The sequence below is a fragment of the Schistocerca piceifrons genome, chromosome X (assembly GCF_021461385.2).
Source record: "Schistocerca piceifrons isolate TAMUIC-IGC-003096 chromosome X, iqSchPice1.1, whole genome shotgun sequence".
Taxonomy (NCBI): domain Eukaryota; kingdom Metazoa; phylum Arthropoda; class Insecta; order Orthoptera; family Acrididae; genus Schistocerca; species Schistocerca piceifrons.
Genome location: NC_060149.1, coordinates 803385987 through 803403518, shown reverse-complemented (window position 1 = coordinate 803403518; position 17532 = coordinate 803385987). Strand labels below are relative to the sequence as shown.

Here is a 17532-nt window from a genome sequence, read left to right as displayed (position 1 = left end):
TCACCCTTAGAGCGTAGCGGTACGTCGACGATATCGTACGCCCCGTTTTGTTGGCCTTCATCCCAAGCCATCTTGGGCTTACATTTCAGCAAGATAATGGCCGCCCGCACACAACGATGGTTTCTACTGTTTGTCTTCACGCTTCTCAAACTGTAACCTGGCCAGTAAGGTCGTCAGATCTCTCTCCAATTGAGAAAGTTAGTAGCGTTATGGGTAGGATCATCCAACAAGCTCGGGATTTTGATGATGTGACGCGTCAAATGGACAGAATTAGGCACGAAATGCCTCAGGAAGGCACCCAACAACTTAATCAGTATCAAGCCGAATAACGGCTTGCATAGGGCCAGAGGTGGACCAATTCGCCGGCCGGTGTGGCGGAGCGGTTCTAGGCGCTTCAGTCTGGAACCGCGCGACCGCTACGGTCGCAGGTTCGAATCATGCCTCGGGCATGGATGTGTGATGTTCTTAGGTTAGTTAGGTTTAAGTCGTTCTAAGTTCTAGGGGACTGATGACCACAGATATTAAGTCCCATAGTGCTCAGAGCCATTTGAACCTTTTTTTTTTTTTTTTTTTTTTTGACCAATGCTTTACTGACTCGCTCAATTTATTAATACTTCTCTCTTGAAAAAAAAAATCACACAATTTTCTGAAACTGTCATCATTTGTTTGTCTGTACATATACATCTCATCTACCGATTACTATCCCATTCGTATAATTCCTTCGTGGTGCGTCTTTTTTTTGTCTTAGAGTGTAATTACTGTCTCGCAATAAATTATTATCACATTTTCACTCAGCATACGGATGAATTGCGATTACATTATTTTAAGTGCTTGTTGCTCTAGCATGGAAGCGGGACGTTATGGTATATCACTTTTTATTACAATCCGTACATACTTGGTCGGCATTAAAAGCACACATTCTAATAGAAAACAAAAACACGCTATATAGTGAGTTAGATCCTTCGAATTCTGAAGCTGGGAGAGATCATTTTAAACGCAGCCACTCTGCTATAGGATTTGCAAGTAATAACAAATGCGTATCTTCGAGGAGAAAAAAGGTGAGCATAATTACCAAGCACAAACAATCACATGAATACTTTACTACTATGAAGCCACATCACTCTTGAATGCAAATGCAGTATTCCATGTACGTTGCTCGTTTTCTTCTCATTGCCCTAAACGCCCTGCTGCATCATTATCGTGAATTAGTAAAATTTACAAGTTTACTTGTTTATCCGTCGTTAATTACTATTCGTTCCGTATTCCCGAACGGCACTGGTCGAAACTAATGAGGATGTGTTTCGCATCTTTCGAGGCTGGAGTAGATCACTGACGCTACGAACTCATCATATTTTTTCTTACTCACGTTTGTAACAGCCACGTCGCTAATTATTTTTCAATGAAGCCTTCTGTGCATGGCCACCAGTCTAAAATCTAACATCCTCTGCTGAGATAAATACAGAGTCTTTCACGTGTGACGCAAGCGTTGTCTTCGGTATTGTGTGGGAAGCAATACATACAGGGTGTTTCAAAAAAGACCGGTATATTTGAAACAGCAATAAAAACTAAACGAGCAGCGATAGAAATACACCGTTTGTTGCAATATGCTTGGGACAACAGTACATTTTCAGGCGGACAAACTTTCGAAATTACAGTAGTTACAATTTTCAACAACAGATGGCGCTGCAAGTGATGTGAAAGATATAGAAGACAACGCAGTCTGTGGGTGCGCCATTCTGTACGTCGTCTTTCTGCTGTAAGCGTGTGCTGTTCACAACGTGCAAGTGTGCTGTAGACAACATGGTTTATTCCTTAGAACAGAGGATTTTTCTGGTGTTGGAATTCCACCGCCTAGAACACAGTGTTGTTGCAACAAGACGAAGTTTTCAACGGAGGTTTAATGTAACCAAAGGACCGAAAAGCGATACAATAAAGGATCTGTTTGAGAAATTTCAACGGACTGGGAACGTGACAGATGAACGTGCTGGAAAGGTAGGGCAACCGCGTACGGCAACCACAGAGGGCAACACGCAGCTAGAGCAGCAGGTGATCCAACAACGGCCTCGGGTTTCCATTTGCCGTGTTGCAGCTGCGGTCCAAATGACGCCAACGTCCACGTATCGTCTCATGCGCCAGAGTTTACACCTCTATCCATACAAAATTCTAATGCGGCAACCCCTCAGCGCCGTTACCATTGCTGCACGAGAGACATTCGTTAACGATATAGTGCACAGGATTGATGACGGCGATATGCATGTGGGCAGCATTTGGTTTATTGACGAAGCTTATTTTTACCTGGACGGCTTCGTCAATAAACAGAACTGGCGCATATGGGGAACCGAAAAGCCCCATGTTGCAGTCCCATCGTCCCTGCATCCTCAATAAGTACTGGTCTGGGCCGCCATTTCTTCCAAAGGAATCATTAGCCCATTTTTCAGATCCGAAACGATTACTGCATCACGCTATCTGGACATTCTTCGTGAATTTGTGGCGGTACAAACTGCCTTAGACGACACTGCGAACACCTCGTGGTTTATGCAAGATGGTGCCCGGCCACATCGCACGGCCGACGTCTTTAATTTCCTGAATGAATATTTCGATGATCGTGTGATTGCTTTGGGCTATCCGAAACATACAGGAGGCGGCGTGGATTGGCCTCCCTATTCGCCAGACATGAACCCCTGTGACTTCTTTCAGTGGGGACACTTGAAAGACCAGGTGTACCGCCAGAATCCAGAAACAATTGAACAGCTGAAGCAGTACATCTCATCTGAATGTGAAGCCATTCGGCCAGACACGTTGTCAAAGGTTTCAGGTAATTTCATTCAGAGACTACGCCATATTATTGCTACGCATGGTGGATATGTGGAAAATATCGTACTATAGAGTTTCCCAGACCGCAGCGCCATCTGTTGTTGAAAATTGTAACTACTGTAATTTCGAAAGTTTGTCTGCCTGAAAATGTACTGTTGTCCCAAGCATATTGCAACAAACGGTGTATTTCTACCGCTGCTCGTTTAGTTTTTATTGCCGTTTCAAATATACCGGTCATTTTTGAAACACCCTGTATGTAGGCTACCGTCCATAACTCCACACGTTCCGGGCCGTTGCACGGAGTTGTGAGATTGGCAAGGGAATGATTCAATACGTCATGTCGAAACCCATCCTGAAATTAATTTATGCTGGAAGTACACAACGAACGAAATTCACTGTCAAAATTTTAGCTGCTAAGACGCACTGCAAGTATTTTTTCTTTAATTGTTGAAGTTACTCGTTTTTGTTACACGAGGAATCGTTTGCGACGGCGGTTTGTACAGCTCTTGCTGCCTAGCACACGATAGGCCGTGACAGGAGAGCATAGCGACGCCAAGCCCTAATACACAATGTGATCAAAAGTGACCGGACACCGCCCAAAAGCATAAGTTTTTCATATCAGGTGCACTGTGATGCCACCTGCTGCCAGGTACTTCATATCAGCGACATCAGTAGTCATTAGACATAGTGAGAGAGCAGAATGGGGCGCTCCACGGAACTCACGGACTTCGAACGTGGTCAGGTGATTGGGTGTCACTTGTGTCATACGCCTGTACGCGAGATTTTCACATTCCTGAACATCCCTAGGTCCACTGTTTTGGATGTGATAGTGAAGTGGAAACGTGAAGGGACACGTACAGCACAAAAGCGTCCCGGCCTACCTCGTCTGTTGACTGACAGACTGCCGACTGATGAAGAGGGTCGTAATATGTAATAGGCAGACATCTATCCAGACCATCACACAGGAATTCCAAACTGCATCAGGATCCACTGCAAGTACTGTAACATGTGGGAGGTGAGAAAACGTGGATTTCATGGTCGAGCGGCTGATCATAAGCCACACATCGCGCCAGTAAATGCCAAACGACGCCTCGCTTGGTGTAAGGAGAGTAAACAATCGACGATTGAATAGTGGAAAAACGTTGTGTGGAGTAACGAATCACGGTACACAATGTGGCGATCCGATAGCAGGGTGTGGGTACGGTTAATGCCCGGTGAACGTCATTTTCCAGTGTGTGTAGTGTCAACAGTAAAATTCTGAGGCGGTGGTGTTATGGTGTGGTCGTGTTTTTCATGGAGGGGGCTTGCACCCCTTGTTTTGCGTGGCACTACCACAGCACAGGCCCACATTGTTGTTTTAAGCACCTTCTTGCTTCCCGCTGTTGAAGAACACTTCGGGGATGGCGATTGCAACACGATCGAGCACTTTTTCATAATGCACGGCCTGTGGCGGAGTGGTTACACGACAATATCATCCCCGTAATGGACTGGCCTGCACAGAGTCCTCACCTGAATCCTATAGAACACCTATGGGATGTTTTGGCTAGCGGACTTCGTGTCAGGCCTCACCGACCGACATCAATACCTCTCCTCAGTGCAGCACTCCGTGATGAATGGGCTGCCATTCCCCAAGAAACCTTCCAGCACCTGACTGAACTTATGCCTGCGCGAGTGGAAGCTGTCATCAAGGCTAAGGGTGGGCCAACACCACACTGAATTCCAGCATTACCGATGAAGGGCGCCACGAACTTGTAAGTCATTTTGCCGGCCGAAGTGGCCGTGCGGTTCTAGGCGCTACAGTCTGGAGCCGAGCGACCGCTACGGTCGCGGTTCGAATCCTGCCTCGGGCATGGATGTGTGTGATGTCCTTAGGTTAGTTAGGTTTAATTAGTTCTAAGTTCTAGGCGACTAATGACCTCAGAAGTTAAGTCCCATAGTGCTCAGAGCCATTTGAACCATTTTGTAAGTCATTTTCAGCCAGGTGTCCGGATACTTTTGATCACATAGCGTATATGGAGTGACACAACCGAATTTGAAGCACCTATACCATACAAAAATGTGTCATATCATTTATGTTTCGGATAAGAGACAGTTCGTATCGACAGTCATATTGCTACGCGCGTAATTCTTACAAAGTTGATTAGCAGAGGAAAATAAATCAAGGCAGTGTTTGATGTTACATTACAGACGATTTCCATCAATCGTGATTTTAATTTACTGTAATGAAATATTTCTTACACGTACGTCATTTAATAACAATTTCCGTAGCACAGTCCTTATCATTAGTTTTAAATAATGTACAATTTAGTAACAATGACACAGTTCCTTGTTTATTCCCCATAGTCTTGACAATAATCCGACGTGTCATTTGAATGACGGAAACAAACATTTTCCTTACACCAGGTACACCAGACGAAAGAAAAATGAATGAATTCAGGAACGTCACATAATTACTAGCTTTATTTAGACAGAATTGCAATGGAGTGAGAAACTGTCCTGGCCATTTCTCTTCTTATAGTGCTACGTAGCGAGCATACTTCAAGCAATTCTTAAAACGAGTTGACACAAACTGATAACCCACAAATGACTGAAATTTAAGAATACTGTTCTGATAAATCTCAAATGACACGAAGCTACAGGAAATGACACTGAACAGCCAAAACATTATGACCACTGCTCACCTCGACGTTGGATGCCGCCTAGGCCACACCGTCGCTCTGGCAAGTCGCTCGATATAGTACTTCTTGAGCTTGGACAGTTCACTGTTTCTATTTTGTTTCTTTTTTCACAGTTCAGTGTAACTTCTTTCTTTTTTTCATGCTTGATCTGTGCTCAGTTTTTGACGTGATATCCACTAGGCCATTTTACCACTAAATCTGAGGGGGTTGCGATAGGGAGTTGCCCTTGTTAGCACCTAAAATTTTGACAGGGTCTTTCTTTCGACGTATTCTTCCTGTATAAAAAATTTAAGCTCATGATCCGACATGTCGGACTGGACCGTCTCCTTGTGAGTGAACGACATTCCAGACCTTGTCACGGTATAAAAGTTAGCGTAAGGAGGGCTATGCGTTAAGCGTTCAGTGAATTCGAAAGTAAAATTCTATGTACCGACTTGACAGAAAATCCTAGGAAGTTCTGGTCTTACGTTAAATCAGTAAGTGGCTCGAAACAGCACATCCAGACACTCCGGGGTGATGATGGCATTGAAACCGAGGATGACACGCGTAAACCTGAAATACTAAACACCTTTTTCCAAAGCTGTTTCAAAGAGGAAGACCGCACTGCAGTTCCTTCTCTAAATCCTCGCACAAACGAAAAAATGGCTGACATCGAAATAAGTGTCCAAGGAATAGAAAAGCAACTGGAATCACTCAACAGAGGAAAGTCCACTGGACCTGACGGGATACCAATTCGATTCCACACAGAGTACGCGAAAGAACTTGGCCCCCTTCTAACAGCCGTGTGCCGCAAGTCTCTAGAGGAACGGAAGGTTCCAAATGATTGAAGTAGTCCCAGTCTTCAAGAAGGGTCGTCGAGCAGATGCGCAAAACTATAGGCCTATATCTCTGACGTCGATCTGTTGTAGAATTTTAGAACATGTTTTTTGCTCGAGTATCATGTCGTTTTTGGAAACCCAGAATCTACTATGTAGGAATCAACATGGATTCCGGAAACAGCGATCGTGTGAGACCCAACTCGCTTTATTTGTTCATGAGACCCAGAAAATATTAGATACAGGCTCCCAGGTAGATGCTATTTTTCTTGACTTCCGGAAGGCGTTCGATACAGTTCCGCACTGTCGCCTGATAAACAAAGTAAGAGCCTACGGAATATCAGACCAGCTGTGTGGCTGGATTGAAGAGTTTTTAGCAAAGAGAACACAGCATGTTATTATCAATGGAGAGACGTCTACAGACGTTAAAGTAACCTCTGGCGTGCCACAGGGGAGTGTTATGGGACCATTGCTTTTCACAATATATATAAATGACCTAGTAGATAGTGTCGGAAGTCCCATGCGGCTTTTGGCGGGTGATGCTGTAGTATACAGAGAAGTTGCAGCATTAGAAAATTGTAGCGAAATGCAGGAAGATCTGCAGCGGATAGGCACTTGGTGCAGGGAGTGGCAACTGACCCTTAACATAGACAAATGTAATGTACTGAGAATACATAGAAAGAAGGATCATTTATTGTATGATTATATGATAGCGGAACAAACACTGGTAGCAGTTACTTCTGTAAAATATCTGGGAGTATGCGTGCGCAACGATTTGAAGTGGAATGATCATAAAAAATTAATTGTTGGTAAGGCAGGTACCAGGTTGAGATTCATTGGGAGAGTCCTTAGAAAATGTAGTCCATCAACAAAGGAGGTGGCTTACAAAACACTCTTTCGACCTATACTTGAGTATTGCTCATCAGTGTGGGATCCGTACCAGATCGGGTTGACGGAGGAGATAGAGAAGATCCAAAGAAGAGCGGCGCGTTTCGTCACAGGGTTATTTGGTAGCCGTGATAGCGTTACGGAGATGTTTAACAAACTCAAGTGGCAGACTCTGCAAGAGAGGCGCTCTGCATCGCGGTGTAGCTTGCTCGCCAGGTTTCGAGAGGGTGCGTTTCTGGATGAGGTATCGAATATATTGCTTCCCCCTACTTATACCTCCCGAGGAGATCACAAATGTAAAATTAGAGAGATTCGAGCGCGCACGGAGGCTTTCAGACAGTCGTTCTTCCCGCGAACCATACGCGACTGGAACAGGAAAGGGAGGTAATGACAGTGGCACGTAAAGTGCCCTCCGCCACACACCGTTGGGTGGCTTGCGGAGTATAAATGTAGATGTAGAATCGAACTTCCAATCTCCAGCATCGTTGACTACTACACCATGGCAGTGCCGTGTTTTTTTGGGTTCCAGCCGACATGAAGAGTCTATTTTTGCACGCGATATTTCGACGACTGACTGACCAGTCGTCATCTTCACGTCGTGCGAGCGGTGTGCTCGCTGCCTGGACTCCAACGAGACTGTGAAGCCTTGTTGGTGTGGCATTCATAGCCAGGTCTCTGCATCGTCTTCTGGTGCTTATTTGTTTTTGTGCCCATATAGTTATCCACAAAATGTACAACAACACGGTCATAAGAAATCAAGTGAAAGAATACGACCCCCGGGGGCGAACCATCAAGAAAAGTATGGAGCTCCCTCAACTTTCCCAGAACCGGCCATAAAGCAACGCTACGCAAGTGAGGAAATACCGATGAGTACCAGTGAGAATACGGATCTTCGGAACAAACACTGGAGAAGATTTTGCATCACTGCCCAAAAACGAAATTCATGGTCACCTGGAAAGACTTCATAGACGCAACACTTGCGGCTAGGGTCACGCCCGCATCTCGTGGTCGTGCGGTAGCGTTCTCGCTTCACGCGCCCGGGTTCCCGGGTTCGATTCCCGGCTGGGTCAGGGATTTTCTCTGCCTCATGATGGCTGGGTGTTGTGTGCTGTCCTTAGGTTAGTTGGGTTTAAGGAGTTCTAAGTTCTAGGGGACTGATGACCATAGATGTTAAGTCCCATAGTGCTCAGAGCCATTAGCTAGGGTCACTGCATATTCAACTACTATGGGAAATGGATTTCTCATTTTTCTTTATCTACTGCCGGTTCTAGAGCTTTCATTATTATCTACAGGGTGTTTCAAAAATGACCGGTATATTTGAAACGGCAATAAAAACTAAACGAGCAGCGATAGAAATACACCGTTTGTTGCAATATGCTTGGGGCAACAGTACATTTTCAGGCGGACAAACTTTCGAAATTACAGTAGTTACAATTTTCAACAACAGATGGCGCTGCAAGTGATGTGAAAGATATAGAAGACAACGCAGTCTGTGGGTGCGCCATTCTGTACGTCGTCTTTCTGCTGTAAGCGTGTGCTGTTCACAACGTGCAAGTGTGCTGTAGACAACATGGTTTATTCCTTAGAACAGAGGATTTTTCTGGTGTTGGAATTCCACCGCCTAGAACACAGTGTTGTTGCAACAAGACGAAGTTTTCAACGGAGGTTTAATGTAACCAAAGGACCGAAAAGCGATACAATAAAGGATCTGTTTGAAAAATTTCAACGGACTGGGAACATGACGGATAAACGTGCTGGAAAGGTAGGGCGACCGCGTACGGCAACCGCAGAGGGCAACGCGCAGCTAGTGCAGCAGGTGATCCAACAGCGGCCTCAGGTTTCCGTTCGCCGTGTTGCAGCTGCGGTCCAAATGACGCCAACGTCCACGTATCGTCTCATGCGCCAGAGTTTACACCTCTATCCATACAAAATTCTAATGCGGCAACCGCTCAGCGCCGCTACCATTGCTGCACGAGAGACATTCGCTAACGATATAGTGCACAGGATTGATGACGGCGATATGCATGTGGGCAGCATTTGGTTTACTAACGAAGCTTATTTTTACCTGGACGGCATCGTCAATAAACAGAACTGGCGCATATGGGGAACCGAAAAGCCCCATGTTGCAGTCCCATCGTCCCTGCATCCTCAAAAAGTACTGGCCTGGGCCGCCATTTCTTCCAAAGGAATCATTGGCCCATTTTTCAGATCCGAAACGATTACTGCATCACACTATCTGGACATTCTTCGTGAATTTGTGGCGGTACAAACTGCCTTAGACGACACTGCGAACACCTCGTGGTTTATGCAAGATGGTGCCCGGCCACATCGCACGGCCGACGTCTTTAATTTCCTGAATGAATATTTCGATGATCGTGTGATTGCTTTGGGCTATCCGAAACATACAGGAGGCGGCGTGGATTGGCCTCCCTATTCGCCAGACATGAACCCCTGTGACTTCTTTCAGTGGGGACACCTGAAAGACCAGGTGTACCGCCAGAATACAGAAACAATTGAACAGCTGAAGCAGTACATCTCATCTGCATGTGAAGCCATTCCGCCAGACACGTTGTCAAAGGTTTCGGGTAATTTCATTCAGAGACTACGCCATATTATTGCTACGCATGGTGGATATGTGGAAAATATCGTACTATAGAGTTTCCCAGACCGCAGCGCCATCTGTTGTTGAAAATTGTAACTACTGTAATTTCGAAAGCTTGTCTGCCTGAAAATATACTGTTGTCCCAAGCATATTGCAACAAACGGTGTATTTCTATCGCTGCTCGTTTAGTTTTTATTGCCGTTTCAAATATACCGGTCATTTTTGAAACACCCTGTATATATGCATATACCATATATTAATATATCTGTTTGTACTGATGCATATCATTTTATCTTATCTCGTACCAACTTAACCATATGAACTTGTACAATATACGAGTTATTCTTTAAGCCCTACGCTAAATTAATAAAACGACTATGTTTAACTGCTCTGATGGGTAAGATGACCGCCGACATCTTTATATCGAACCGAGTGCGTATTTCGAGATTTGCTTAATATGAAAAGTTCGATTCTAAAGTTTTCCGAATTCCTTATTTCAATAAACTGAAATATTACGTGATTTGTCCTTTTTACACATATGTTATGGTTTCACATCTAGGTTATAGATTTAATAACAGTTCCTTAACATTTTTTTATGAAATGGAAAGGTACTTACACGTAACTTCAAATTCACTGCATCTAGGCAAACTGCTTTTTCTCATCTGCCAACCAGGTGGACATCTTACAGTTCACCGTTAACGTTACACATCACTGCAACTGCAATCTTTTTTAAATCTATAACCTAGATGTGAAACCATAACCTATGTGTAAAAAGGACAAATCATGTAATATTTCAGGACACCCACTGAAGATGCCTTGTAAAAGAGGCGAAACGCGTCTGGGTGCATAAATAAAGATACAAATTTCGATGTGCAGCATGAAAAAAAGGCATTTTCTTTGAAACAACTGCAATTTATATACAGCTGCTGCGAAAATGGCCACTACAAGAAACGTAAAATATATTTTAATTTCCACACGAGATGATTACGTTCCTTACTTGCATCCTCAACAGCCTGAAACGGCACTAGAGGTATCATTTCACAATTAACCGCAGCGCTTTTCGAATGTTCAGCTGCCGTGACACAGGTCGCGCACTGCTTGTAGATCGCACATTGCGTCCAGCGTTCTCAGTCACAGCAACAGTAACTTCCTTAACAATTTGTGGCGCAGTTGGTTGTCACCCTCCTCCAGGAGCAATTTCCAAATCGCCAGTTAATTCGAACTTCCGAATCATGTTCTTCGAAATCGGTGCGAAAGGAGGACCTCTCCGTATTCCTTCAATGCGTCGATACTCGCGAAGAGCAGCAGCACTATCGCTGTTGTTTCGATACTTTACGAGCAAATCGTCCTGCATTGTCCATACCAATGTGGACAGCCTACAGCTGTAATGCCCAGTGATGCTTGTTTTTCAACCCAACGTCGCTGTACCAGTAGCGCCGCTAACAGCAAGTCATAACACTACCACTACTAACAACGCAAATCCTGCAGTGCACAGTCTGAACGTCATTCCTATGAAGCTGGGTGGTCCGTCTACACTGACTGAAGTAGCGAAAGTTTATTTATAATCTCCCTGTACACTAATTTGTCTGGAGAATTTTTTATTATAGCTCAGATAAGCGATCCGTTTCCTCATTTCTTCGATAGACGTTGTTGACACTTCACAAGAAACGCTAAAATGTTAAATATTGAGATAAGTGGTTGTGGAACAGAAAGTCAACGAAAAACGCTCAATAGAATAATGTGCATTGTTTGCTGAGAAATATACCGTTTTATTTCTTCTTCTTCTTGGCTTCTTCTCGTTTCTCTACTGAGTCAACACTGTTATAAGGCTTTTGGCAATGTTAGTGACAATTGATGGCCGGAAGCGCCAGCACTCCTAATGAAATATCTGTTCCCGATCTGTTTGCGTCTAGAGTAAATCTAATTTCGAAGGGTGGGCACATTTTCTAAATGTTTATGTAGCGAATGTATCTGAGCGGAATGTTGGTACAAGGCCAGTATTTATCTACACACATCAAAAAAAGTTTTGCATCGCCTCGGTTCCGAGAGTTCCGGAACCTGTACAGAAAATTGGAATAGAGATCAACATAAACATCATTTCCGTCCTTTTTATTGCTCATGAAAACCACACATTACATGCATATACCGAGACCTTCAATGGTGGTGGTTCAGATTGTTGTACACACTGGTACCTGTAATACCCATTAGCACGTCCTCTTGCATCGATGCATGCCTGTATTCGTCGTGGCATACTATTAACAGGTTCATCAAGCCACTGTTGGTCCAGATTGCCCCACTCCTCAACGGCGATTCGGTGTAGATCCCTCAGAGTGGCTGGTGCATCACGTCGTCCATAAACACTCCTTTTCAATATATCACGGGCATGTTCGACAGGGTTCTCTAATCTGGTCGTAGGTTTTGGCTGGCTCTGAGCACTATGGGACTTAAATGCTGAGGTCATCAGCCCCCTAGAACTTAGAACTACTTAAACCTAACTAACCTAAGGATATCACACACATCCATGCCCGAGGCAGGATTCGAACCTGCGACCGTAGCGGTGACGTGATGACACTTTCTGCAGGACCTGACCATCATTTTGCAGGACAATGCTCAAGCATGTACAGTGCAAGCTGTTACTGATTTGTTTGACTGATGGGGCTGGTAAGTGCTTACCACCTTCTGCACCCTCCTGACTTAATCCCTTGTGAGTTCAACTCGATTTCTAAACTGAAGGAAACACTTCACGACATTCGCTTCAGAACTGCTACAAATTCGTCTGGCAATAGACCGCGCCGCTCGAACTGTCAACACAACTGGCACTGCTAAGAGTATCGTACGACTTCCATATCCCTAGCAACGGGCTATACACAATGCTGGTGACTACTCTGAAGGTCAGTAAAACTTTGAAACACGTATCTATTTTGTACGAGCTGTAAATAAATAGTTGCCACTATTAAAGTTCCAATCCTCGTACATAAAACAAACGTTGTTAACGTTCTACATCTTTATTCTGCATTTCTACATATTTGCAGCACTCTGCCGCTAGAGGGCTCCGAATTGTAGCGTGTAACATGGCGGCGTGTAACGTAAGTACGTCGGCGCGCGAGAAACAGTGTGCTGTGATCGAGTGTCGAATTCGAAGAGTTCGTCCACGCATGGACTCCTTCAGTATGACAATGCCACACCATACACGAGAGCTGCGACGTCTGCAATAATCTGACGCCTTGGGTTCACTGTCGTTGATCACCTTCCATACTGTTCCGACTTGGCCTCATCCGATTTTGATCTGTTTCCAAAACGTAAAGAATATCTTCGAGGACTTCACCTTGATAGTGATGAAGCAGTGCAGTTGTAGCCATGAACAATAAAGATCTAGGGTGTTAATAATTTTTATTTTATTTAAATACCTCTAAAAGTTATCACATAAAAAATTCGGAGGCATTACTTTTCAGCACGCGCTCGTAGATAACAGTCTAGAAAATTTTCGCTAGGGGGTCCTTTCTTCTCACAGACGATTGTGTCGGATGTAATTCGGTAATGGAAAGATGCTTAACGAGTTCTATTTGGCCGAAGGACGGCAATGGAGAGGCACATTTGACGAAGTAGTATCATTATTTTAAATTCTCCAATGCTCTCGCCGAGGTTTATGTTGTGACCATCGTAAGGGTCACCGCTGGGAAATGAATACATCTCTATAGGTGAGGGGTGAGCATTCCCGATTGACACCCATGGAACTTGAGTTCTGTGCCTAGTTTTTTCAAGGATTTCTTTCTCAGTTCGTAGGACAAGGTTTACTTAATATGAAACTACTATAAGATTGGGTATCGCCCGTCTACCTGATCGGGGACTCAGATATAGCGCAGTAGACCTGCTATCATATTTTAAGGCTAAATACTTTCACTTAGTCTTCTTACCGGTCGATGGTGGCTTGCGTCGTGCGCGAGCGCGGCCCTGTCTGAGCCGTTGGCGGCGCCGGCGGTGATGACGTCGACGGCATCATACAGTTCCGTGGGCACGCTCCCAGAGCCATCAACCAGCTCCTGCGACCGCAGCCCGCTCTGCAAAGGAAAATTCGCAAGTCTTGTAACGTCCACAGTAAAATATTCTTCATCTTCACTACTGGCCTTTAAAATTGCTACACCAAGAAGAAATGCAGATGATAAACGGGTATTCATTGGACAAATATATTATACTAGAACTGACATGTGATTACATTTTCACGCAATTTGGGTGCATAGATCCTGAGAAATCAGTACCCAGAACAACCATCTCTGGCCGTAATAACGGCCTTGATACTCCTGGGCATTGAGTCAAACAGAGCTTGGATGGCGTGTACAGATACAGCTGCCCATGCAGCTTCAACACGATACCACAGTTCATCAATAGTAGTGACTGGCGTATTGTGACGAGCCAGTTGCTCGGCCACCATTGACCAGACGTTTTCAATTGGTGAGAAATCTGGAGAATGTGCTGGCCAGGGCAGCAGTAGAACATTTTCTGTATCCAGAAAGGCCCGTACAGGACCTGCAACATGCGGTCGTGCATTATCCTGCTGAAATGTAGGGTTTCGCAGGGATCGAATGAAGGGTAGAGCCACGGGTCGTAACATATCTGAAATGTAACATCCACTGTTCAAAGTGCCGTCAATATGAACAAGAGGTGACCGAGACGTGTAACCACCCCATACCATCACGCCGGGTGATACGCCAGTAGGGCGATGACGAATACACGCTTCCAACGTACGTTCACCGCGATGTCGTTAAACACGGATGCGACCATCATGATGCTGTAAACAGAACCTGGATTCATCCGAAAAAATGACGTTTTGCCATTCGTGCACCCAGGTTCGTCGTTGAGTACACCATCGCAGGCGCTCCGGTCTGTGATGCAGCGTCAAGGGTAACCGCTGCCACGGTCTCCGAGCTGATAGTCCATGCTGCTGCAAACGTCGTCGAACTGTTCGTGCAGATGGTTGTTGTATTGCAAACGTCCCCATCTGTTGACTCAGAGATCGAGACGTGGCTGCACGATCCGTTACAGCCATGCGGATAAGATGCATGTCATCTCGACTGCTAGTAATATTGGCCGTTGGGATCCAGCTCGGCGTTCCGTATTACCCTCCTGAACCCACCGATTCCATATTCTGCTAACAGTCATTGGACCTCGACCAACGCGAGCAGCAATGTCGTGATACGACAAAGCGCAATAGAGATAGGCTACAATCCAACCTTTATCAAAGTCGGAAACGTGATGGTACGGATTTCTCCTCCTTACACGAAGCATTACAACAACGTTTCACCAAGCAACGCCGGTCAACTGCTGTTTGTGTATGAGAAATCGTTTGGAAACTTTCCTCATGTCAGCAAGTTGTAGGTGTCGCCAGCGACGACAACCTTGTGTGAATGCTCTGAAAAGCTAATAATTTGCAGATCACAGCATCTTCTTCCTGTCGGGAATTTTCGCATCTGTAGCACGTCATCTTCGTGTATAGCAATTTTAATGGCCAGTAGTGTGTTTTTAATTGCTATGTGCACTCTAATAACATTTCTGATCCACGATATAAGTAATATCATGTATCTAAAACGCTGTAATAAAATCGATGGCATCGTTTACGACAGACGTCATCTCTGATTGTAAGCTCATTCCAGTGAAAATGGAAATGAAATCAAGTAGTATCATCGTCTATTTATGGTTAACTGTGCTTTTATATCCGTTATCTCTTTAAGAAACTACAAAGTTACTGCTAATAGTAGAAAGAAATTTAACTGGAAGGAAAGGGTAGCAGTATCTGCAGTAGGAAATGGTAAGCTGTGAAAAACCAACTGTAAAAGGGCCAAAGTGAACGTAAGCTTGTCAAGAACTTAAAGCTGATTCGACACAAGAGCGTGCACATCATGGAATGGCAGCTAATTCCTACATGACTCCACAGCTAATTTGCTTATTTACTAGCCAGTATAACAATGAAATGTAATAATGGCACCGTTGCTTTGTGGGTTAGCTGTTTTGTCGTTCATTTACTTAAGTAACTTCTCAAAGAATTAAATTTGGAGGACGTGATATGTCAGCTTAGCAGAATATCAAAAATAAACCAAAGATGCTGGAATACTGGAATGTAGATCTAGTCACAAATAGTCAGTGCGAATTCAGGAAGTATCGTTCTTCTGAAACACAACTAGGTCTTTATTTATACGAAGTAATGATTGCTGTCGACAGGATATCTCAGACTGATGCCATATTTCTAAATTTCCAGAAGGATTTTGATACCGCCACTCACAAGCGACTTCTAATCAAATTGCGTGCGTATGGAGTATCGTCTCAGTTGTGCGACTGGATTCGTTATTTCCTGTCAGAAAGATCACAGTGCGTTGTGACTGAATCAAAGTCACCAAACAAAACAGAAATGAAATCTGGTGCTCCCCGAGGAAGTGTTATAGACCCTCTGCTGATCCTAATCTATATAATCGATTTTGGACACAATCTGAGTAGCCATTTTAATACTATTTGCAGATGATGTCATTTAGCGTCTCGTGAAGTCATAAAAAGATCAAAACAAACTACAGAACAATTTACACAAGATATCTGTATGATGCGAAAAGTGGCAACTGACTCTAAATAATAACTATCTAATTGCGCTTTTGCGTCCTTCTTCTTCTGGAGTACTGATGTGCCACATGGAATCACATCGGATGGAATTGACGGGGAATATCGAAAAAGTTCATGAAACTAGAAGCTTGTTTTTTATCAACGCGAAATAGAGGAGAAAGTGTTACGGATATGAAACGCGAGTTGGGGTGGCAATCATTAAAACAAAGGCGTTTTTAGTTTCGGCGAGACCTTTTCACGAAATTTCTGTTACCAACTTTCTCCCTCAAATGAGAAAATATTTTGTAAACGCCCAACTATATAAGGAGGAAAGGTTATCGCAAGAAAAATAAGAGATATCACAGACTGCACGGAAAGATTTAAGTGTTTTTGGCCGCGCGCGTTGTTCGAGGGTGTAACGATTGAGAAATAGCTTGAAGCTGGTTCGATGAACCCTCTACCAGACACTTAATTCCGAATAGCAGAGTAGTCACGTAGGTGTAGATGGACTAGACACGTATTAATATGTGTCTCTAACGTACTATATGTACATTTATAACTACCTCCCAATCAAGTTGTTCAAGTCTGTAGATATGAACTAGTGAGAGTTTTTGCGCTAATGTGATAGTTTCTTATTTAACAGAGTAGTAGCAACTAATTTATTTCAATAAGCCTGTTATGGTATACAAATACTCAAGGATTCACGTTGTTCATTTTCAAATAATTTGTTAGGGCAAACTTATTGTTAGATACCTATCCAGCTGGGTTATATAACGTTTTACTCGTATTCTATCTCTATTCTTGCCATTGACGTTTGAAATGCGTGTTTGTGTTTGTATCTGTATGTGTATGTATGACGAATGAGACAGTTTCCCCTGGCCCTCTATCATGGGTTTCACCGACTGGTGATGACGTGTTTATTGACTTCTGGAAAGTCTTCGAAGTAGTTACTTATCGTTGTTTAGTTCCCGAAATTTATGCTTACGGAATAACGGGATATACGAATAGATTGACACCTTCCTAGCTAACAAACCAAGGTCATTGTTCCTAAAGGGTATACGTCGTCAAAAGTTAAAATATCTTTCATTGTACCTTAAGGAATTATGACAGAACTGTTATTGTCCACGATATTTATATGCGACCAGTCTGCCAA

At 43.9% G+C, this 17532-nt stretch overlaps 1 protein-coding gene across 1 annotated transcript in view; it reads right to left on the bottom strand.

Moving 5' to 3' along the window:
- Positions 1-17532, bottom strand: part of LOC124722863 (cuticlin-5) — a 325648-nt gene that overhangs the window by 120251 nt on the left and 187865 nt on the right. Inside the window, exon 3 of the mRNA XM_047247993.1 lies at positions 13712-13855. Coding sequence (XP_047103949.1) covers positions 13712-13855 — 144 coding nt within the window. The remainder of the gene's footprint in view (positions 1-13711; positions 13856-17532) is intronic.